This window comes from Pelodiscus sinensis, chromosome 3, assembly GCF_049634645.1.
Source record: "Pelodiscus sinensis isolate JC-2024 chromosome 3, ASM4963464v1, whole genome shotgun sequence".
NCBI lineage: Eukaryota > Metazoa > Chordata > Testudines > Trionychidae > Pelodiscus > Pelodiscus sinensis.
This window is the reverse complement of record NC_134713.1, coordinates 133,976,454-133,999,633: the sequence shown is the minus strand read 5'-3', so window position 1 is coordinate 133,999,633 and position 23,180 is coordinate 133,976,454. Positions and strand designations below refer to the sequence as shown.

General features: G+C 41.5%; 1 protein-coding gene across 2 annotated transcripts in view; it reads left to right on the top strand.

Moving 5' to 3' along the window:
• AHCTF1 (AT-hook containing transcription factor 1) overlaps nt 1-23,180 on the top strand; it is an 86,085-nt gene that overhangs the window by 49,096 nt on the left and 13,809 nt on the right. For both annotated transcript variants that reach the window (XM_075924913.1, XM_075924914.1), the window contains exons 15-29: nt 562-702; nt 2,108-2,212; nt 3,111-3,204; nt 6,671-6,794; nt 6,886-6,942; nt 8,884-9,030; nt 10,022-10,209; nt 10,436-10,580; nt 10,661-10,792; nt 12,951-13,098; nt 13,191-13,341; nt 14,240-14,347; nt 16,654-16,849; nt 17,611-17,814; nt 22,276-22,711. In XM_075924913.1, the coding sequence (XP_075781028.1) occupies nt 562-702; nt 2,108-2,212; nt 3,111-3,204; nt 6,671-6,794; nt 6,886-6,942; nt 8,884-9,030; nt 10,022-10,209; nt 10,436-10,580; nt 10,661-10,792; nt 12,951-13,098; nt 13,191-13,341; nt 14,240-14,347; nt 16,654-16,849; nt 17,611-17,814; nt 22,276-22,711 (2,376 nt within the window). The remainder of the gene's footprint in view (nt 1-561; nt 703-2,107; nt 2,213-3,110; nt 3,205-6,670; nt 6,795-6,885; nt 6,943-8,883; nt 9,031-10,021; nt 10,210-10,435; nt 10,581-10,660; nt 10,793-12,950; nt 13,099-13,190; nt 13,342-14,239; nt 14,348-16,653; nt 16,850-17,610; nt 17,815-22,275; nt 22,712-23,180) is intronic.

Here is a 23,180-nt window from a genome sequence, read left to right as displayed (position 1 = left end):
GTGTGGGGCCAGGGATGATAGGTTTGAGGACCAGGAGGAGGTTGGGGGTTCTGGCAGCAGTTCTGCAGCTCTCTGGGTGCATGAGTGGCCAGTGAGAAGCCAGCATACATGCAGCACCATGCCCATAGGCTCTGCACCCCAGCTCCCATTGGTTGTGGTTCCCAGCTAATGGGATTTGCGAAGCCAGCACTCAAGCAGAGGCAATGCATGGAGTCTCCTTGTCTGCCCATATGGTTGGAGATGCGGGCATCTAGTGGCTACTTCTGGGAGCTGTGTGGAATCAGGGCAGGCAAGCCCCTTTTAGTGCTGGTCCATTGTCTTCAGGAGACACTGCGTGGAGTTGATCAGAGGGGCCTGCAGACTTTTTGGAGTTCTCTGGCAGACCCCAGTTTGAGAGATGCTGTATTATAGTCCTTTTTTAAGAATAAAGTTGTCTCCTAATTTGACTGTGTGCTGTAATGCGGATGTATTAGTACTTCAAATAATAATGTGTTCAGAAATGCTTTTAAGTCTTTTGAAGTTGTGTACAGTCTAAAACATGTAATGTTTGTCCTTTATAAGGTGTCCCACTGTTTGATGGCTCATGTAACTTCATTGATCCACAGACTATACAGTCTCTTCAGCACTGCCAATTGCTTCTTAGCAACCTTAGCACAGTCTTGAATTGCTTTCTAACAGAAGCACAGGAGCTCACTGAAAGAGGTTTGTAATAGTATTATCACCTTGTAACTTGTGTACGTTTTATATGGGTATGTATTTTCTAATGTAGTGAATATTTTTCACTTGTTCAGTTTTACCTTTTTTCTTAATTTATTGCAGTTTGCAAAGGAGGCTCAAGTTGCTTGTTTGGAATTTTCAATCATGTTCTGTGACTGAGAGAAGGATTGAGTCTCTGAATGGGGAACATTGCAGTTTTAACCCCCGGGGAGGAGGCTATGGAAGATGGCTAACTGAATGTGCATGTGGGTGAAGATAGGGTAGTCGAGCTCAAGAAGTTGTGTAGGGGCAATAGCTGTTAGCGATTGCCCCCTATATAGGGTGAGGTGTGTGTTAGTAATACCCAATAATTTTCTTGCCACTTCATAAAGCCTGAAGTCTTGAATAGAGTGAGAACTGTTTAAAAATAAAAGGGGACAAACCCAGTGCTCAAAGGAGATCTAGAATAGCAAATTCGTCCATAAGAAATGCAGAAGAAAAACTGTAAAGCAGGGGTGGGAAACCTTTTTTGGGTCCGGGGTCACTGACCCATAGAAAAATCAGTCAGAGGCCACACACAAGTGAAAAGCGCAAAAAAAAAAAAAGCCCCTGACTGAGGAGAGACATTCCCTATATACTCCTCGCACATCAGAGCCCAAAGGGCTCAGAGGGAAGGCTGGAGCACCAGTGCGCACTCCCCAATGCTGTCGTGGAGGCCATGATCCTTGGGGGCCAGATCCAGGCAAGCCAGGGGTGACATCCGGCCCTGGGGCCTGAGGTTTTCTGCCCCTGCTGTAAAGGAATAAGTTTCAAAGAAAGAGTAGTGTTAGCCTATGTCAGCAAAACAGCAGATCCAATGGCACACTCAAGACTTATTAGGACAAAGATTTTGAGCTGACTTCGTCAGCTGCATGAAGTGAAAGGATCAGATGGCAGGGATATCTGTATCACAGATACATACACACAGAAATGAATGGAAGTCTTATAACAGTTAATGAGGTTAATTCAATCAGGATGGATGTGGCCCACTTCCAACAGACAAGGAAGTGAGACTACCTAAAGGAGAAAATTACTTACTGTAATGAGTGTCATTTCCAGTCTCATGGTTATCTCATTAATCCGCTATCCGATTCTTTCACTTCATGCAGCTGAGGAAATGAGCAGCTCACGAAAGCTAATGTCTTAATAAATTTGCTCGGCTTTAAGGTGTCATCAGGCTCCTTGTTGGTTTTGTAAAGGAACAGTTTTCACTTTCAAGTTTCCAAGGGTTGATTAGAAATGAGAAAAGTAAAAAATTCTTGAATGCTTTCAATACAATGATAAACTCTCTCTCTTTTTAAGTGTCATCCTAGTTAATATTTTGGTAACTTAAGGAGTTGAATGGCAATGTAACTTTATACATTCTTTCCAGGTTTTACAGATTTGACAAATAAACAGGTTGTGACCAGCCTTATTTCTCAATATGCACATGTAGTCATTTGGTTCTGCCGATCCAATCTCCTTCCAGAGGGTTTAGGTAAGTTTTGAGCAACTACATGCTTCATATGTGATCAGCACTTACCACTTTGTGCAGTATTTGCTTCCTACAGAAAAATTTTAAAACCAAATTTTTGTAAATGACTTATCAACACAGGCTTGTCAACCAATAGTGTTGGTACGGCTATAATGTATACTTAAGTCGTCAACCTACACTAACCTTTTATGTAATTCTTGTTTAATCCAATTCCAACTCTGGCTTACTCTTAAGTATTCCACACATTTTGATAAATATTTCTTTGTAGTAGTAAACTCCTCCTTCCATAAGAAATCTCTTACTAGGTTAAGAACTTGGTGTTTTCAGCTTCCTAGCTAACTGCCTTCATGTAGTCAGTATTTTGATGGCTTGGGGTTGGGTGTTTTCATTAAAAATGAAAGTTTCATATATGTGTGGATTTTTTTTTTCTGTTGAAACAAGGTTTGAGGTGCTTCTTTTGTCAAATGGATCATGTACTTCATTAAGGTTAACATAGATGTAGAAAATAATCTGCCGATAAATGCTTTCTTTAAAAATTTAAAAAAGTAGCCCCCCCCCCCCCCCCCCCGGAAATTTTATATATATATAAAAATTCTGCTGTCGAAAATAACACAAACTTTTATTTCATATGCTCTGAATTACCCAGTAATCTTTGTTCATGGGATAATTTTCAAATATGGGTCATTTACAAAATTAAGGAGTGAAGTAAACCTTGTCTGTCTTAAAAAATAAATAAATAAATAAAAATTAAAAGATCAGAATTTTATAATCACTTTCTTCCATTGTTGACACATGGCTTGTTCTTAGTGTTAAACAAAACTTCAGTATCATTTTTATTTCAATAAAATTGCTTCAGATTTTTTTAGGTTTCTTAATTACTTTTTCTCTCTCTTGCATGTAGATGATGATATGCAGTTGTCTAGGCCTTTCTACAATTACCCACTAATACAAAGCTACTGTACTGGTCATCGACAGAAACTAGAGCGCTTGTCAAGGTGAGGTTTATTCAGGAACACTAAAACATTCTTTCAACATAGCTTTATGAAATTAGAATTTCTTCAAAGGAAAGAGATTAGAAAGAAACACCTTAATTTTCCGTAATTTTTTCCTAGTTTTTCTGTGTTGGCATACTTACAAAATACTTTGTGGTGAAAGATGCATACCAAAAAATAGTTCTTTGAGTAGTGTCCCTGTGGGTATTCCACAGTAGGTATGTCTGCGTCTTTATACTGCTGATTGGAGAACTTTAGTAGCAGTGTTTTAGCCTTCACATACGCTCTCTCTTCATGCTGTGTCACCGGGCTAGCCAGTGTGCACAGGCTAACCATCCTCAGTTCCTACTCGACTGCCCCTGGAGAGAGTCAGAGCCATGAGCAGTCCATTTAAAGATATTGTACTTTTGTTTGCAGTTAGTTTTTTCTAATTATACTTTTAATAGTTTATTTCCTGCACTTGATAAAATTAGCCTCTTTCCTCAAACAAACAAAAGTTTATTTTCTGTCTGACTTTTTCCCCTGGGGAGACCTTAGCCCTTAAGTGGGGTATGCTTCCCAAACTTCTTGAAGTGCCTCACTTCTAATAAGGTGGTCCTGGTCACGTATAAGTACACTCAGTGCATCCGCTGCTTCAGTGAGGGTCACATACAGCAAAAGTGCATCCTCTGCCAGCAGCAGCTGCACTAGAAGATTATCTTCATAGAGGCAGCTCTCTAACCGCCGTCTCATTGCAGACATGAATTGTCTCCACAACCTTCAACTTCTAAGGGAAGTGAGTTGAAGAATTAGGCTGTTGACTCCTCTTGTAAGTTCTCTGAGAAGATGGCAGGAAGTCCCCTAAGTGAGCCTAGGGAGAGCTGCAAGTGATCTCCATCTCACTTGGTATCCTCAGCACTGCTGGCACCAAGACCACAGTCCTGCTGCCATGCACTAGGAATGCAAACTACAGTAAAACTACAGTTGTCCAACATCCAGTGGTCCGGCACTCCTGATAGCCCGGCACTACCTGTAAGCCGGAAGTGCTCCAGGCAGCCGGACAATTGGAGCTGTTCTGCCCCGGGTTTCCTCGAGTCAGCCGCTGGTCAGTTTTAGCAGCAGCTGACTTGGAGACACCTGGGGCAGAGCAGCTGGGGTGCTGCCGGGTTGGTCCCGCAGCGCCTCCTCCCCACCCCACCCAAACCCCTCATAGCACCCCCTTCCGATAGTCTGGCATATCTGATAATCCAGCACCCCCTGGGTCCTAAGAAATAAACTAAGGGTGCCGGATTATCGGAAGTTTACTGTATATGGTTAATTGGCCCATTGCATTGTACCACGAGCGGTGGGCAGCTGGATCAGCTGTGAACCTGCAGTGCGGCCCGGTGGGCCCAGCCAGGCTAGAGCAGAGTCCCCTGCCTGTGAGGCTGGCTGGCTGGGGGCTGCTCCCCACCTGCGCCAGGGTGGGCGCAGCATGGGTTGGAGCCCCACCCCTTATATCTATGGCCTCCTGTTTGTTAATATTCCTATAAATGAAAATGGCCTTCTTGATAGCAGTTACCTCATCAAGAAGAACAGGAAAGATGGCAGCTCTCGTGACACATTTGCCTATACAATATTCTTTTCAGAGACCAGAGTTTTCAGATAAAGCCACATCCATAATTCATCTCTAAAGTGACCTCCCCGTTTCACATGAATCAATTGAATAATCTTCCAATCTTCTACTCCATACCTTACCAAGACAATAGGAGGGCTATACTACATACCTTAGATCAGGGGTGGGCAAAAGGGCCTCCATGGGCCAGGTGCAGCCCACCAACTGGGTGAATCTGGCCTGTGGAGGCCCAGCCACTCCCTTTTCCCCAGACCCTAATTGTCCTGGGTGCAGGGGAGTGTGCGATGCCTCCTCCTGTCCTGCCAGGAGCATGTGGTGCATTCAAGTGCTGTTTGTTGGGCGGGGGCGGAGCGGAGGAGGCTTCGTGTGCACACTCCCCACCCTCAGGCCCTGATTGGCCTATGGGCAGGGGAGCAGGGGAAGTCTCCTCCCACACCAGGGGCACAGGCACCTAGAGAGAACATGTGGGGGGTAAAGGCACTTCCTCACCCCCAGACCAATCGTTGTCTGGGTGTGTGGAACCTGGAAGTAGGTTGGCCTCACCCCTTCAGCTTGATGCCCCCAGCCCTTCCGCTTGACGCCCCGCCCATTCCTGTGAGACCTGGGGCCACTTGAAAAATTTCCAAAGTGGCTCACGGCAAATAATTGTCGTCGTCCATGTTGTTCCCCCTCTCCTTCTGCCTTAGATGCTAGAGAGCCTATGCCTTCTACCTTGCTTTCAGGATATTCCCTAGACTACTTCTTTCTGTGGCAGTTACCAGGGCTCGGCAAGATCAGCTCAAAGACCTTACATAGGTTTTGAATTGCATCAATCAGTGCTACCAAATTCATAACATGATTTCCTTGTCCCCCCTGTTTCGGTCTGTTCACATTCCATAAAGTAGCTCTCTTCTTATCCATTACCCCATTCAAGGATGTCCCTAGTTCAGAGATCTGCAGAGCAGCGACATGGGCATCCATCTATGCTTTTGCACATCGCTATGCTATCATTGGAGATTCCACCTCCAATGCCATTTTTGGCAGAAGTATCATCTGTAACTGCCCTGACTTGAAAGGCTGAAACTTCAAAAAACGGATAGTGCTTGGGCATCGTGTCCACAGGAGCACCCATATGGACACTACTTGAATAAGTGCTTACTCATTTGTGCAGTAACAATGATTCTTTGAGATTTGTCCCTACATGAGGTACACGACCTGCCCTTCTCTACTTTAGAGTTCCCATTTATGACTCTTCAGTAGAGAAGGAATTGAGGATAGTTAATCCCCCATGCCTTGGATTGCCTCACGGTGCAGCACAAGTTAAGACAGCGTACATGTGAGCCCAATGAACGCTGCTAGCAAAGTTCTCCCATCAGTAGCAAAGGAACACAGAAATATCTACAGTGGTGCACCAATGGAGGACACATCTGGAAGAACCATAGTTACTGTATGAAGTGAGTAACTTGTTCCAGGGACCGTATTACCAAACTCTTTTACTGATAGTAAGAATACAGCAGCTAACCTAATTTGATGCTTGAATTTTCAGGCATCATTACATTTCCTGACCTATTAAATTGCCATTAGGCCTTCTGTAGCAAAAAATATCGGAAAACCAAGTTATCGTTAATCTTGCATTAATAAATTTTATAAATTTAAAATTTCTATTAAAATATAACTGACTTGTTTTTAAACATGACCAACTGAGATGCTTCCTTTTAATTCACTTGTGTAAGTATTCTGAATTCAGTTTGAGTGCTTTTTGTCATATTTTTTTCCAGTACTTTACCAGATTAAATTGGTTGGATTTTTTTAAATTTCTAATAGAGCTTTCATGATAGATTGGAATTGTCACATTGTGTATATACTCATCAAAATCTGTGGTGTTTTCAATTGTAGAGGGAAATGGAATGCTGATTGCCTGATGATTGATGGACTGCTTTCCCAGTTAGGAGATCAAGCCGAGAAATTGTGGCGAAGAGATGAAGGAGGAACTGGGAAATATCCCCCTGCTAGCTTGCATGTAAGTAGGGCTTTTTAAAAAAAAGGGGGGGGGGGGGCAAAAAATAATAATTTTACAAAACATTTGGTTTACTTTTCTTTTTACATCACAGGCGCTGCTTGATCTCTATTTATTAGAAAATATTGAAGAAACTTACAAACATGCAATTGTATCCTTTTGACAGTATTGAGAAAGAGAAGAAATAACCAAGCAATATAATCTCATTTAAAAGAAAAGGTTTTAAAATGTGCATGGTAGAGATGTTAAATATTGGTTAATTGAATAGTCGATTAACCTCATGAACTCTTATTGGTTGCTCAGCTATTTTATAGTCCCCAGGGTGGGGCCAGCAGCCAGTGCACTCTGGACTCTTATACAGAGGCAGCAGCACAGGGTGGCAGCAGCACCTGTCCAGGGGTGGGGGGGTCTGAGCACCCAGATCTGGCACAAACCAGAACTGAGCCGGGCTGCTGGCCAGTCTGCTAAAAAGTTTAATGGGGGGGAGGAGTGGAATGTGTGTAGTTAATTGGTTAGTCGACTAGACTTTTATGTCCCTAGTGTGCAGGAGACAAACGTTTGAGAAATCAATGTATTTTGGACTGAATGAACATAAATTTACAATTAAGTTGTAATGGAATGATTGTTTCCTCTTTTAAACTTTAGGGGGTTTGGTTTAATGGCTTAATGAAAAAAATGTGATTCTGTGGCAAATAAGTTTAATTTTAGGATGTGATGCCTGCATCAAGATATGAGAATTCTTTTTCCTTTGAAGCATCAATGGCTACCTAATACTATTTACAGCAGTACACATTCTTGCTGAAATCAACAATTCTTCAGCACAGGAAATGTTTGCCTCTGTTCTACTGACAATGCAGGCACGTGGAATATTACTCAGAGAAAAGAGAATATGGTGGAGGAAATGGTTAATTTTCAAGCTTCTAAAATATATAGTACATTTGCTTTTGCTATACTTTGTGTTGCTTAATCTTGATAGTATGATACAAATTTTAGACAATGTGTCTCCACACCAAGGTTGTGTGAACACGTTAAGTAAAAATTATGCACAGGTCAGAGGGAGAAGAGCAAAACTAGCAAACACATGATGCACATGTTCTTTTGAAACCCACTGAATATTTTTTTATTTATCGCATGGTGAGAGAGCTTTCTCATTCATATCTTTTTATTTTCTACACAGCCATATTTACTGTTACAGTAGAATCTCAATTACAAACACCTCAGAAATGGAGGTTGTTTGTAACTCTGAAATGTTCCTAACTCTTATCAAAATGCTGTGGTTGTTGTTTCAAAAGTTTACAGCTGAACATTGACTTTTACAGCTTCGAAGCTCTAATATGCAGAAGAAAAATGCTTCTTTCCATTTTTTTAGTAGTTACATTTAACACAGTACTGTACTGCATTTGTCTTTTTTATTTTTGGTGTTATCTGTGGAATTCTGTCTCCAAATGAGGGGTGTGGTTGTCTGCACTGAGGTTCTAATGTATTTTAAAGTTTGGGAACTTGGTCACAGCATAGTTAAAACTTGTTACTATGGCCTTCTACTAAAACACTGGGATTGGAGACATTAGCTTAATCATCAAGCTGTAGTTAAATCCTATCTACAACATATGTGAGCTTTTGTATGACTGGCTCCTTTACTTTGACTAATTTTCAAATAAGGGTGAGGCTATCCAGCATTCTGGAGCAGTTTATCTTAATAGTAGTACAGTACTTCTTAGAAGTTAAGCAAGAACAATTTTGTTTACAAGTTTTATCACAAAGCCATGATCCTATAATTTATTACAACTAAGAATGCAAATCCCTGCTCCATCACAATAAAACTACCATTGCAGACTTGTACATTAGTGTTGTTTTACTAAAATGGAAGAATATTACAGCTTCTTTCAATACTTATAAACAAGTAGGTTTTTGTGTTAATTCAAAATGCAACTTTGGGTTTAAAACCTGGCTTGTTGGGTTCAGGTGGGCTGAAAATGCAAGACAAATATTTTGTGCTATGTAATATTTATTTTTATTATTACCTTCTCTAAATTTATGTAAGAAATTTTCTTTCTTGCAAAGTTATTAGCCTTAACCAAGTACTTGCTATCAGACAATTTATTTGCTACTAGATATTATGCATTCTTTTCCAAACAAAACAGAGACTTCATTTGACTCTTTTCCTACTGTTTTTGCTGTACCATGGGGTCTGGTTAGACTTGTTCAAGGTTTTTGGCTTTTGGATCACAATGACTATGAGGTATGTTTACTTAAGACATATATAAGAGTGCAATGTTATTGTCTGAAGATAAACTTGGGGCATGTAGCTGTTAGTCGAGGAAGATAAAGGGCTAGAACATTTACTGTTTAAATATTAATGCATAAATGTAATGGAAACAGAAAACTATGATAATTATACTCTGAAGTCTGATTATAATTTTGTTTAAAGTGGAATAGAACCTTCTTATAGTCAACCTTATTTATACCTATTTTACTTTTCCTAGCTACCTGATTGATCAGATTGCTTGAGCAAATTTCCAAAGATGGGTTTTTGCAGGTTTATGTTTAAAACATAGCTGTGGACTCTGCACTAAGATTTGAGACAAAGCTCTGTGAAAGTGACTTTGACCCAATGCAGATTTAAATTGTGTATATTTTTAATATTTAGATTAATTCCTTATCTGTGATCTTATAGCTAAGATCATATGCCTTTCAAGTTTGGTAGAATAATGTACATAGCAACAGCTAAGAGCAAACTTCCAAACCTATCCTAAATGAGTAGTATTTAAAAAGACCTTCTCACTGTTGCCTCCAGAGACTGACCAAATTGTCAACAAAACAAAGTGAAACCTAAAGAAACAATCAACTGAAAGCCAAACAGAAGTACTGAAATGACTAGTGAATAAAATGCCTGAGTGCGATCAGTAATATTTTAATTATTTAATTTGGTTACATTCCTGTGTGCATAACCTTGTCACTAGCAATTTTAATGACACACAGGGTTTTTCTCAACTGGAGAACTTATGAATTGCTCATTTGAAATGTAATCATATGGTTAACTGACTCTTGTCTTCTGTCCAGTTACTTAGATTGACGGGCAAAGATATGTTACAAGTATAAAAATACTACTATCTCTAATGTTTAAAATGTACCTGAAATTGTTTATTTTCACTTAGAATGTTTTAGAATTTTTATTAGAAGGGGTGAGTGTGTTAGCAGTTTTAACAACTTAATTTCTTTAACGTTTGCAGAATTCATTGGCCCTTTTATTTCATCCTGCTACAATCAAAACCATGTCATGGCAACATATGAAAATTATTCAAGCCCTGATGTGCCAAGGAGAGCACAGACGAGCCCTCAGATACATACAGATGATGAAGCCATCAATGTCAAGTAGCAGTGAAGTTGCACTTCACCTCACTGTTTTATTGTTCAATAGGTAAAGAAATAGAAAATATATCCTGATTCATCTGTTAGATTCTGGTAACTTGGGGGGGGGGGGGGGGGGAAGCGAGAGAACAGAGAGTGGCTTTCTCGGATTCTCTATTTAATCTTTGTGGTTTTTTTTTTTGTTTGTTTGTTTTTTTAAGTCATGCCTCTCTTGCTTCATTTAAGTTATTGGTCCCAATGTTAATTGTCTTCTGCATTTCAAAAATTAATTTCAGATGTATGGTGGAGGCTTGGAGTCTACTGCGGCAGCACTCCACCAGGTTAAATGTGGAGGAGTTATTAAAGCACATGTATGAAGTCTCTCAAGAGATGGGACTAATGGAAGACTTGTTGAAACTACCGTTTACAGATACTGAGCAAGTAAGCATGGGCAAGAATAAAGTCTTAATCGTTTGTTTGGAAAAAGAAGACAGAGCTCTAAAGAATTTTGTTTCTCTTAGGAATGTTTAGAGAAGTTTTTGCAGACCAGTGCGGGTATCCAAAATCATGAGTTCCTTTTAGTCCACCATCTACAACGTGCCAATTATATTCCTGCATTACAGTTGAATCAGTCACTGAAAGTTAATCTCATGGTAAGCATCAAATTCTGTTAAGAAGACATAAGTGTATTATGTATAATTTTGCTGAACATTAATGGGCAGCATTCTGTAAAAGTACTAAGTGCACACGCTTTTGATGTATTGTAATTTTTTAAATATTGTTTTATACCATTCTTTTAAATGTTTCTTTGAATAAATTTCCCAATATGAAATGACAGCAAAATTTAACACTTAACCTACTTTTCAGACACAGATAAATTCAGGGAGTAGTTTTAGATAAAATCAGATGTTACAAAACAATCACATTCTTTATTTGAAGTAATCTGTTCAATTGAATTCTAAGGGATAAAATTCAAGGTATTTTATATACATGCACAAATGAAGAATTTCAGTATTTCTCAGTGCTACTAAGGCCTTTATGTAGTTGTGTCACCGGCCTTCTGCACACTCTATCTTGAGTTCGTTGCTGTGGAGAAAGTTCCCTGTAAGACTTGATATATATATTTTAACCCAGCAGTTCCCAACTTCTGGTCAGATTGTGGACCTCTGACTACCAGGCCATGGTGGCTTTGGAGGTTGGGGTACAACACTCCCTTCACAGCTGTTGGGAGAGGTATGTTCCGACCTGCCTCTTAGCCAGCCGGCACGGGTGGGGTCTCTTCCCTGCTGCGGAACAGCTGTTCGTTGTGCAGCAGGAAGGCTGTGTGGATCCCAGCATAACAGCCTAAGAGCAGCAATGCTCAGCTGGTAGCTGGGAGGCAGTGCAGGGCTAGTTATGGGGGGCAGGGCAGGTACGGGTGGCTCTGGGAGCGGGACTAAAGCTGCAGGACTCTGGGAGTGAGGGGGCTCTAAGAGCCAGTGGCTGGCACTGTGGCATCCAGGGTGGGGAACCGACACTGGGGGGCTTTGGAGATGGGGCTAATATTGAGGGCTGGGATCAGGCTCTGGTGGGTGTTAGGTGCAGTGGGGCTCTGGGGTCAGTGGCTGGTCCTGGGAAGTAGTGGAGGGTGGGGGGACTCTAGGTGTTAGGGCTGGCATTGGCGGGCTCTAGGGGACAGGGCTTTTGGCGGACCGGTAACACTGCATTTGCATATTCATTTCCATAATGAACATGCAAATATGCAGATAAAATGTTACTAGTCTTCCAAAAGTTTGTGAATGGGTTTACCTGGTCCCGGTATAAAAAAGATTGGGAAACCACTGTTTTAACCTGTAGCTGTACCCAATATGTGGGATTCATTGAGAAGATGGATGGCTAGTGTTCCTTTTCTGATTGGCCAGTCCAAAACAAATGGTTTTCTATAGAAAGCAACACGTACTTACATTGTAACTCTGATTTATATTAGATTTAAAAAGTATAAAGCCTATATGAGCGTAAACTGTAGTTCCAAACAGATTAGTCATATATTACCTAAGAAATGCCAGTTTTTGTATGTAAATTGAAATACATGAAATAACATGCTGGAGCAGGGGTGGGCAATAATTTTTGCTGGTCTGGGGGTGGGGGAGCTCCTTTGCCCCCCTTCCTACTAGGCAACTGTGCCCTGGAAAGGCTTGACACACTCCCCCATCCCCAGGACAATCAGATCCTGGGAGCGTGGGAAGCCTCCTCCTGCTGCGAGGAGCATGTGGTACTTTGAAGTGCTGTGGGCTACTCGCAGGTCCAAGGCAGGATGAAGGAAATTTTGTGCAGCTCCCCAGCCCCCAGGTCCTGATTGGCCTGGGGGCCAGGGAGCATGTGAAGCATGGAGGAGCATGCCTCCTCCGCTCTGCAAGCAGTGCACAACGCTTCAAAGCACCATGTGCTCCTGGCAGGGAGGGGGCAGAGCGGAGAAGGCTTCGGGCGGGTGAGCAACAAGGCCTCTGCGGGCCAGATCCAGCCAATGGAGGCCCTTTTGCCCACCCTGTGCTATAGACGAGTGGGTCTATACAATGCCTTTTTGTCTTGCTGAAAGTTATACCACTTTCCACTCAATGTGGCACATAGTTGCATACTTTAAAGAAAAAAATAAAATGAAAATATAGTCTGGATTGATGGGAGGAATTTGGGTTTCTGTTTCTGATATGTATAAAAATCATACATACATGCACTCAGAATTCCTTAAGATGCTGCAAGTATATTTCAATTAAATGTATTCAGTATACGTTTGTTCATAATTTTCTGTTATGCTTTTAATTTGTTGTTGATTAGAATGATCGTGATCCTCGTTTGAGAGAAAGATCAGTTGCCAGAAATTCTATATTAGATCAATATGGAAAAATCCTTCCTAGAGTGCAAAGGAAGCTGGCTGTAGAGAGGGCCAAGCCTTACCATTTATCTTCAGCAGTTCTTCGAGAAGGTAAATTTTGCTTAAGAATTCATAAATGATTATTTTTTCTTAATTAGTACTCAAACATTTGTTTTGATTGTTTTTCTTCACATCATTCTTAGTTTCAAGACCCAAGCCATTGTCAACTGTGGCAAAACAAGCTACTGCTGGGAATGTGGTTACAAGAGCAACTTTCATTAATAATGTGCTGTCTAAAATTGGAGAGGTCTGGGTAGGAAACGAACAGAAAAGTGGTTTCTCACAATATGATAGGTAAGAAATCCTATGTTACCTTTTGAAATTACTGTTCAGATTACTAGTATTGAATGAAAAGGGACAATGTAATATAAGAAATGTTGACTTTACCAGACAAATTAAGGTAATAGAAATTAACTGGATTTCAGTTGTCATTTTAGGATCTTGATACATGCACTGACAAATTCTTGTATCGATAACTGCTTTAAAGTACATTAAGCATCATGTCTTGTAGACAAAAGTGAAAATGACAGTTTTGGGGGCTTTAAGGTTGAGGGGGGGTGTAGCCTATGCTAATTTTGCATATCTGGCTTCCGGCTTTCTTTTTTGAAGTTCTTGTATAGCAACATAGTTTTTACTTGTTGTTTTATGAAAAGCAAGTTAAGTTTGCAGAGTCAAACACTCAAAAGTTAGGAAATGCCAATTTTAAGGTTCCCTGTGAACTGTAATTAAGCCCCTTTTGTGCATTATTTAATTATATGAGCATATGCTATTTTTTTCAAAAGGATGTCTGCCTCTTTTCAACTCAAGTGGTTAGTTTGGGTATACAGCCGGTCCTCGAGTTACGAACGCATCGATTTACGACCATTCATATTTACGACCAACCTCCCACTAAGCCCATTACAGCCGGTCCCTGAGTTACGAATGCGCGATCCGCGCTTATGAACAGCACAACTGCATTTAAAAGCATGTATTCCAACTTATGAACAAATCGAGTTATGACCAGGTGTTTGGAATGTAACCTATTCGTAAGTCGGGGACTACCAGTATTATAAGTAATTAGAAAGCTGGGTATTATAATCAGAAGTATTGGGCAACTTTAACTAGAGGTACCGGCTCCATCTATAATAATTTTAATCCAAATACCACCCCTACAGTCTACAAGTGGTAGTCAATTACATTCTTTCATTTGCAGTCCTAGAACTGAAGAGCCGTCACCTATGACACTGCCTTTCTCTGATAGAGAATTACCTGATCCATTTGTTGGCACTCCAGTTACCAAGTCTTCACGTAAAAGTTCCAGGTACAGTAGATCTTCAGACTAAGTGTTTAGGAGTTTATGGTATATAGGCATGTTAAAATGGCTAATTGGTTAAACAATGGTGCTTAACCAGTTAATCTTTTTAACCTCGGTCCCGCTGCCCAGCCCACCCGCTCTGCTGTGGCTGCTCCAACCTGGCATAGCTGGCCACCAATGCAGTTAACTGGTGAGGGGCAGTTAACCAGTAAGCATACCAGGAATCCATATGCTTACCCATTAACATCCCTAACTGAATTGTTGAGCAGTTTTCATTCTCAGTATAAGTGCCTTCAGTTTTACCTAGATGCTCTCTTTTAAGGAAGTGGTTAATAGAAGGCCTGCTGTGCAATAATGTCCCATGTAAACAATGCCTTAGTTCAAGTTGCTTTCATAACTATTGTATTCCCTGTTTCTAACCTTTCTATTTAAAACAAAAACAAACAAAAAAAAACCTTCTCATTTTTATGGTATAGTTCTGTAACTTCTGGTAGAAAAAACTTTTAAATGTTTAAAATTTGCTCTGTCGGTATAAATCTGGAGTGATTCTCAAAGTGAGTAGCTTTGTACAGTATTAGTGGGAAGAATTTGCCCTCTTTTTAACAAAATACTGTGGATACATTAGTGATGGAGTAGTCTTTGCAGAGAAACATTAAGTTGTTAAAATATGATTCACACTCTTTGTCGGTGTTGCCGCAATGGTCTTGGTTTAAAAAAGAAATACAAAATTCAAAGGAACAATAAAATTACACTTAAAATAAAAATGTAGAAAAGATCCATTTATTTTAGAATTCTCAAGTAGCTAGAATAAATATTTTTATGTAGCGCTAGTTGATAAGCTCAGGAAATTGGTGTGAATTCTATAGGCTGGAGTACATCCAACCTATTATTTTAATCATTTGACTGCTGAGAACACCCCTTCTTCTGTTAATTTCATACCTTTTTTCGTCCTGCTCAGAAAAGAATAAGTTCTTCACGTATTTGCCCTCTTTTTTTTTTTTTTTTGGGTTCCTGTCTCATTAATTTGCTTAGTCAGATTTGTCAGTGAGATGCTCACAAACTTAAAGCATTGATGTTTTCTTCAGGTTACTGATTTGGGAAGATGAGGACAGAGGTTGGAAAAAGGGCAGCTGGTAGAAGGGAGAGGAATGGGTCAAGATAAAGGTTGGACCAGAATGGTGGTTGTCATGGCTATGAAGAGGATGCAGATAACAGAACTGGGCTTGAGAGAATAAGAGGATGAAAGGAGATAGAAAAAAGAAGGCTTGGAGGGAGGTGGGTAAAAGAGAGGTTCAGTGCAGAGAAAATATTCTCATGGTTAATGCTAGGCTGGAATTCAGAAGAGCTGGGTTATATTCACTCAGTCTCTTTCAGTTCCTATTTGTAAAATGGGGATGTTTCTCTTCAGTTTAGACTAGTGTTTCCCAATTGGTGCTCTGCGAAACCCCGGAGTTCCATAAAGTGAAAGTAAGAGTTCCGCGAGAACTCAGCACTCTCCTCCCCCCTCTTAAAGAGTCAGAGCCTTTTTTGGTTTCAGAAATTGCGGCGGGACTCGGTGTTTTTTTTTTTAATTATTATTATTATTATTATTTATTCCTTTTTTGCTTGACAAATTGCAGCTGGATTTGGCGAGGCTTTTTTTTTTTAACCCTGGGGTTTCTTGAAATTCTTTCAAGCTGAAAAGGGTTCTGTGGCTAAATAAAATTGGGAAAGACTGATTTAGACAGTAATATCTTCAGTGCAGAGACTGACTGTTTTTGCATAATGGAGAGTCAATCTTAGTGGATCTCTCCTGATGCTAATGTAATGCAAACAATTGATTGTAACATAAAATAAACTTTGAGAATGTTTCAGATTAGTGGTTACCAGATGTTGGGGAATGTGCCCAGCTAAAAGTTCGGCAGTACAACTGCTGTAGCTAGATGATTGGAACTTTACTTGTCACCTTCAAAAAATTATCTAATCAGCCTATATAATGCATGTTCTGGGACTGTTAATTCATGTGAGTGGGTATTTAGTACGTGAATTTTTCTCGTACAGACACTTTGCTCAAAAGAGCATTTAGTGCGTTCCTTTTCATTTTACATACTTTCCAGCCAAATTTGAGTTTTTTTCTAATTGATAAACAGAAAGACAGTTGAGGCAATATTGATGTGTAGTTGCATGCTTGGCTCTATTAAGGCAGATGTAACAATTCTGAATGTAGAGCTAAAAATACTCAAATCAGATCACATCTTGCAAGCTATCCAATCAGTTTATATGAAAGCAACTTCATTTTCTGTTTTTATATTTTACATTAAAAATTTTGGCAGATTGCTGGATTTGGTGGTTCGTCCTGTTCCTCTGTATTCTCCCTCATTTGAGAGTACTTCACGGATACCATGTAGAGCTTCTACTTCATGTATTATATCCAGCCCATTACAGTCAAACTCTCTGAGCTCCATACTGCACACAAATATTTCAAGAGCATCAGAGTTGAATTTGTTAGAGACTCCTCTTGTGGTCAAGGTACGTAGAATTGTTAAGGTATTTTAAAGTTTCTTTTATAGAAAAATCACACCCCATAGTGCATAATGACAAGCATGTAGTACCAAATTATTAGAGTTTGTAATTATGCATTGTAATGTTATGTGCTTAATTCCATTAAAAGCAATATGGGAAAACTGATATGAGAGCAGTATTACAAACTGATACAATTAAGTTATCTATTAAGTCTATACTACGCTTTGTAAAACAGATTTATTGAATTACAAGTGAGAGTACTGAAATGGAGAACATTGACATGTCTAAATGCTTATTATGCCAGATATGAAATAACTAGCCCACAGGGGAAGTTTATTTTCTCCCCTAGTAGTAGTTTGACTTAAACTTTAAGCATGATGGCTGATACCTTACATTCTTACATATCCTGTCTACTGTAAGTGTGAATGCTTTTATACATATACATATCTGTCTAAACTTCACTAATCTCATGGCCTCAATGGTATCTTATGGCAAGTATGAGGTGACTTTTAACTTACATACTTGGTGCCATTCTTTTTGTAATTCTTTGATGCCCATAATTGTTTGTCTTTGTTCTGAATTGTATTCTTGGTCTTTGAAATCTCTTCATACAAAATACTTTTCATATGTTCAATAATGTTCATGACCCATCTTTCATTGCTCAGTTTGAGTAGCTACTGTAGTACTGATACTCAACAGAGTTAACATATTGAATGTAATCTTCAATTCAAAGATCAAATTAAGATGCTGTTTATTCCTTTACATAGAAAGCTAAAGCTTTGGCAACATCTACTGCCACTTCTGATTTCCCTGGGTTTACTCTGCAATCCATTTTGAGATCCAGTCTTCGCACCACACCGTTAGCAACTCCTTCTGCATCTCCAGGAAGGTCAATTACTCCCCCTCCACGGCCAAAAGAACCCAAAATTTCATTCAGAGAGGAGACTTCATCTACCACATGGACAGCTGGGGTAAGTTGGGCAACAGCTGACAAAAGAGAAATGATGATGGAGAGTTGTAAACCAAGTTTGTCTATAAAGTGTTTTTAAAGCTTGCAGTAAGTCATTGTAGACATCTGAAGAAGTGGATTGTGCCCATGAAAGTTCATGATACTATATATATTTAGTCTCTAAGGTGCTACAGGACCATTTGTTTTTTAAGTTACAAACTAACACAGCTACTCCTCTGAGGGGGGGTGGGTGGGTGTGTGTGTGTGTGTGTGTGGAATGACAAGTCAAAGGATAAGAAAAAAAATCAGAACTGTTATAAGGGTAAAAAAAATTATTCAGAACGAGCTCCAAGTAGTCATAATGAAATAGCTCAATGACCTTAACAGTTGGGGAAGAAATGGAAGGTGCTTTTTCAGGAAATTGTAATCTCTGTACAGGTTGAATCTCTCTAAACTGGGGCTCTCTGGTCCAGGGCATGGATGTTTAAGGACCAGAAAGTCCCAGTGGAGAGCTGGTGGCTGGGAGCCCTGAGAGCAGACAGCAGTGCTGCCCAGGCAGGGCCAGGAGTCTGGTGACCAGGCCAGGTCTAGGGGGGCTGGTGGCAGGGGCACCAGAAATGACCTCCCCATGTCTGGCAAAATTCCTTATCTGGGACCAGTCAGTTCTCAAGGGTGCTGTACCAGAGAAGTCCGACCTGTACAACTGAAAATATATTTGGCCTAGTCTGCACTACCAGCAGCCATCAATAGTTATGCAACTTCAGCTATGTGAATAGCATAGCTGAAATCAGTGTACTTAGAGCTACTTATCACAGCGTCTTCACTGTGTTGAGTTGACAGCTGAGGTTCTCCTATCGACTCTTTTTCTGGTGGGGTACCGGAGTTGTTGGAAGAGTGCTTGACAGTTGGTCTATTGCAGTTTTATTAGACACGATAAGTCAAACCTTGCTGCATTGATCGCTATCCCACTGTGCAACCCTTAGGTTGTCAGCATGTAGGCTAGGCAGACTCCCTCCTGGCTGATCTCTCTGCTAGTCCTTATTTTTGGCAATACCACACCACTTGCATAGTGCAGAACTCTGTTCTTAAGCAAGGTGTCTTTCTGCTGAGAATTTCCTCTTCTCATCCTCCTATGCTACTCTCCCCTGTAGATAAACCATTGTTGTGGAGATGCGGGAGGGGAGAGAGGGCCTAGCAGTTATGACCAGCAAAATCCTGCTCTCCCCTCCCCTCTATTGTAGTCTTGATTTTTTTCAAAAAGTTGTCAAATATGTTTCCTGGGTAGGAAGCTATCTGGAATGCAATGGAATGGACTTAACTCGTGCTAGTTTAGATTTGTATAGGATTAATAGTTATAGTTTATTATAGATATCTCAGACAATATTCACCAAAAGTTATTTGAAAAAAAATGCCAATTTTGGCTTATTTGTAACTAAAGTTTTGTATCCCATGTAGGAAGTCCATTTTCAGGAGACGATTAAAAGGAGGCTAGGAATAATAATTATAACAAGGGTGGGGAACCTTTCTCAGGTTGGGGGCTGCTGACTCACAGAAAAACCATTTCAGGGGCTGCACACAAGTGAAAAGAAAAACAAACAAATCCTAACCCCTTCGTTGACATGGCCCCTGACTGAGAAGGAGAAAGACACTCCCCACATTCCCTTTGCACACCAGAGCAGAGAGGGGTCCGGTCTAATGGATTTTGTGTGCTCCTGCTCTGTGGGGAACTGGCAGGGGGGCCGGTGTGCCAGTGTGGGCTCCTCGGTGCTGGGGGGAGCCACATGCATTGGGGGCTAGATCCAGGCGCTGCGGGGACCAACCCGGCATCAGCCGCTGGTCAGTTTCAGCAGCGGATGACTTGGGGATGCCTGGGGCAGAGCAGCTGGGGTGCTGCCAGGTTGGTCCAGTAGCGCTGAGGAGCAGCCCCCAGCTGCTCTACCCCAGGCGTCGGCGAGAAAAGCCTGGTCTGCTGGGGGAGGGGGTGCACTAGCTGCGCTCCCCCCCCCCCCCCCCCAGCAGACCAGGGAGATGCGGGTGGCGAGACGCATCGCAGTCCCGCCGCCCACGTCCTCCGCGGCTTTGCTCCGCGTCTCCCTGGTCTGTTGGAGGGGGCCACCCAGCAGACCAAGGAGATGCAGAGCAGCTTTTCTCGCCGCGGAGGATGTGGGCGGCGGGACCGTGGCACATCTGGGCGGTCGCACCGCCCGCATCCTCCGGGGCGAGGAAAGCCCCGTTCGTATGTAGGGATCCGACAAAAGTCAGATCCATGTAACTCGGGGACTGCCTGTATAGGGCTATGATTTTTTTAATTTGAACAAAATACATGGTTGACCAAGCACAAATTGGTCTTTTAAAGGTAACAAATGCACGTCATGAATAAGATTTAGTAATACTTGTATGGAGAGTTCATGTATGTTGTTAGTTTATTTTTAAACCTTAATAAAGTGGTGTATAGTCAATTTAATCGACTCTTTTCAGCCTGTAAAACTAATAAACACGGAAGCCTTTTTATAATGTATATTGAGGGGAAAATCTCGCTCCCCTGGGGTACAGAGCCCCCAGAAGGGTCCGAGGCCGGAGGTCAAATCAGTGAGGCAGGAGAGAAACCTAGAAGAGAAAACTTTATGATGCATGCATGCAGGCTGTCACTTCCAAGAGTGAAGCAGCAGCCCTGACAGACAGATTCAGGTATCCTATATACAGAATGCTTAGACAGTTCAGTTGTGGATTGTTCTTCTTTAACATATCAAAGTCTCAGCAGAAGTACTCTGAGACTTCTGTTCACCCCAGGAGTGCTAGAAGTAAGTTTTTACAGTACACAAAGTCACATGAGAACTTGAGTGGAGGAGTCTACAAGGCAAACTGTGACAAAGATAAGGGTTTACATGACAAATTGTGACAGACTAGGAATATCCATGAATTTGAGATAGTCATTAGTAAGGGTCTTTGATTAGAGTTAATTTGATTTCTCTGTTACAGGGAGAGAGGTCTGGAAAACTTTTTAACCCTTACAGCAGTTTTCTTTTAGAAAGTTATGATTTCTGCACAGTCCCCCCCTTAGACACAATTGGAGTTATTTGATTTTCCCCACAATATAAAATGGATATATGTTAGTGACATTATCAAATAGACTATGATCAATCTTTGCATTTTGTTTTAAATATGAGTACAGGCAGTCCCCGGGTTACGTACAAGATAGGGACTGTAGGTTTGTTCTTAAGTTGAATCTGTATGTTAGTTGGAACTGGTGTCCAGATTCAGCCGCTGCTGAAACTGATCAGTTTCAACAGCGGCTGAATCTGGATGCCAGTTCTGACTTACATACATATGTAGTCAGCCACTGGTCAGTTTCAGCAGCGGCTGACTTGGGGACGCCTGGGGCAGAGCAGCTGGGGTGCTGCTGGGTTGGTCCAGTAGTGCCGCCGCTACTGGACCACCCCAGCAGCACCCCAGCTGCTCTGCCCCAGGTGTCCTGATTCAGCCACTGCTGAAACTGATCAGCAGTGGCTGAATCAGGACTCCTGGGGCAGAGAAGCTGGGGTGCTGCCGGGTTGGTCCAGTAGCGCCAAGGAGCGGTGCTGCGGGACCAACCGGCAGCGCCCCACCTGCTCTACCACAGGCCTGGGGCTTTGCTCCACATCTCCCTGGTCTGCTTGGGGGGGGGGGCACTAGCTGCGCTCCCCCCCTCCCCCCCAGCAGACCAGGGACACGGGGAGTAAAGCCGCAGCAGCGGGGTGCCGCGCCTCTGAGGCTTTGCTCCAGGTGTCCCTGGTCTGCTGGAGACGGTCCCCAGCAGACCAGAGGCACCGGGAGCAAAGCGGCAGCGGCGGCGGAGTCCCGCGCCTCTGAGGCTTTGCCACAGCAAAGCCTGAGAGGCGCGGGACCCCTCCGCCTCCCCGGCTTTGCTCCGGGTGTCCCTGGTCTGCTGAAGACGGTCCCCAGCAGAACAGGGGCACCCGGAGCAGCTTTTCTCGCCCTGGAGGTCGAGGTGGCGGGACTGCTGCACTCTGGGTGGTCCCGCTGCCTGCGAGCTCCAGGGCGAGAGAGCTCCGTTCGTAAGTGCGGAGTCGGATCCGCGTAACTCGGGGACTGCCTGTAGTAATATTTTCCATGTGGTAAATACAACATTCTTAGGAAATGCTTTTTTAATGTAAGTGTTCTTCTTTTTGAAAACTTGAAAATAATAGTGGATTGTAATATAAGAACCAGAAAGTGAGACTATAAACAAGAAATAAATTGGCCATAGTTCACTTTAACACTCCCAAGTTGACTGAAATCAGTATGTAAATACTCTAATGAAAAGTCCATTCAATTTTTAAACTTTCAGTTTTAAAAACTAAGGTGTTAGCAACATGGTTAAGTAATAGTTTTAATTGTCAGTATCTTGTTTATGTCCAAATATCATAAATAAGTTTCACATGTTTATTCCCTGGAAAAATGTGGGTTTTACTAATGACTGTTTTGTTTTTTATTATAATTAAAGATGCTGGGAAATGATCAAGCAAAACACCTTGTAGCTTCATCTGAACATAAGGCTGGAGGTCAGATGGAGGACACTTGGTCTAAGGACAGAGATAAAATTTCTCTGTTTACTTTGAGCTGTCCTGAGGAAGATCATGCAAAAGTGAATGAGTCCTCAGAAGGGATAGCAGGAGATGTCCTGGAGAAAATGCAAGTCAGCGAAGAAACTAGTAATTATTCTGTCAGGTCAGATCAAACTACCTTGGAATATCATGATGCAAGATCACCAGGCGATTTTGAAGATGATGTTATCTTCATAGCTTCTAAACCAGCTAATTCTTCCACTGAAGATGTTGCTGTTACACAGGAAGAGATGAAGGAAGAAGGCAGTGAGGTGGTCAAAAGCAAGCATTTGCAGTTTGAACAGCCTACTACTTCAGAGCTAGAGAAACAAACAGGTATGCATTGTCACGTGATCACTTAAATGTCCATTTGGGTGCCTTTCAAAAGATTAAATGACAGTTATGGTGGACAATAGCTAATATTGATCTAGTGCTCGCAAGTATACTAGACCTTCATAGCTGAAAAGCTCTTTCCGCTATTAGTGATGTAGAATACCAGATAGCCAATTAAGCAGGATCCCACCCTACTACCTGTGATGCTTGTTGGTTAACCGGTTACCTGTTGACATCCTTATCCACTATAAACTTCTGTTTTGAGGTATCTTTAACTTTCTCATATATTGCACTTTCTTGTGCTTAGTCTCAGCCTCGAGACAACTTTTTATTTTTGAAAACTGGTATTTCTAATCTGGGTTTGCATATAATTTTTTTGTGTTTTTGAGTAGGAGAGAATTATTTTATCGGCTACTTTTTATGCATTCTTTAGGCTTAGTCTTCATTTGGCCTTAGATCTCTCTTGAAAATG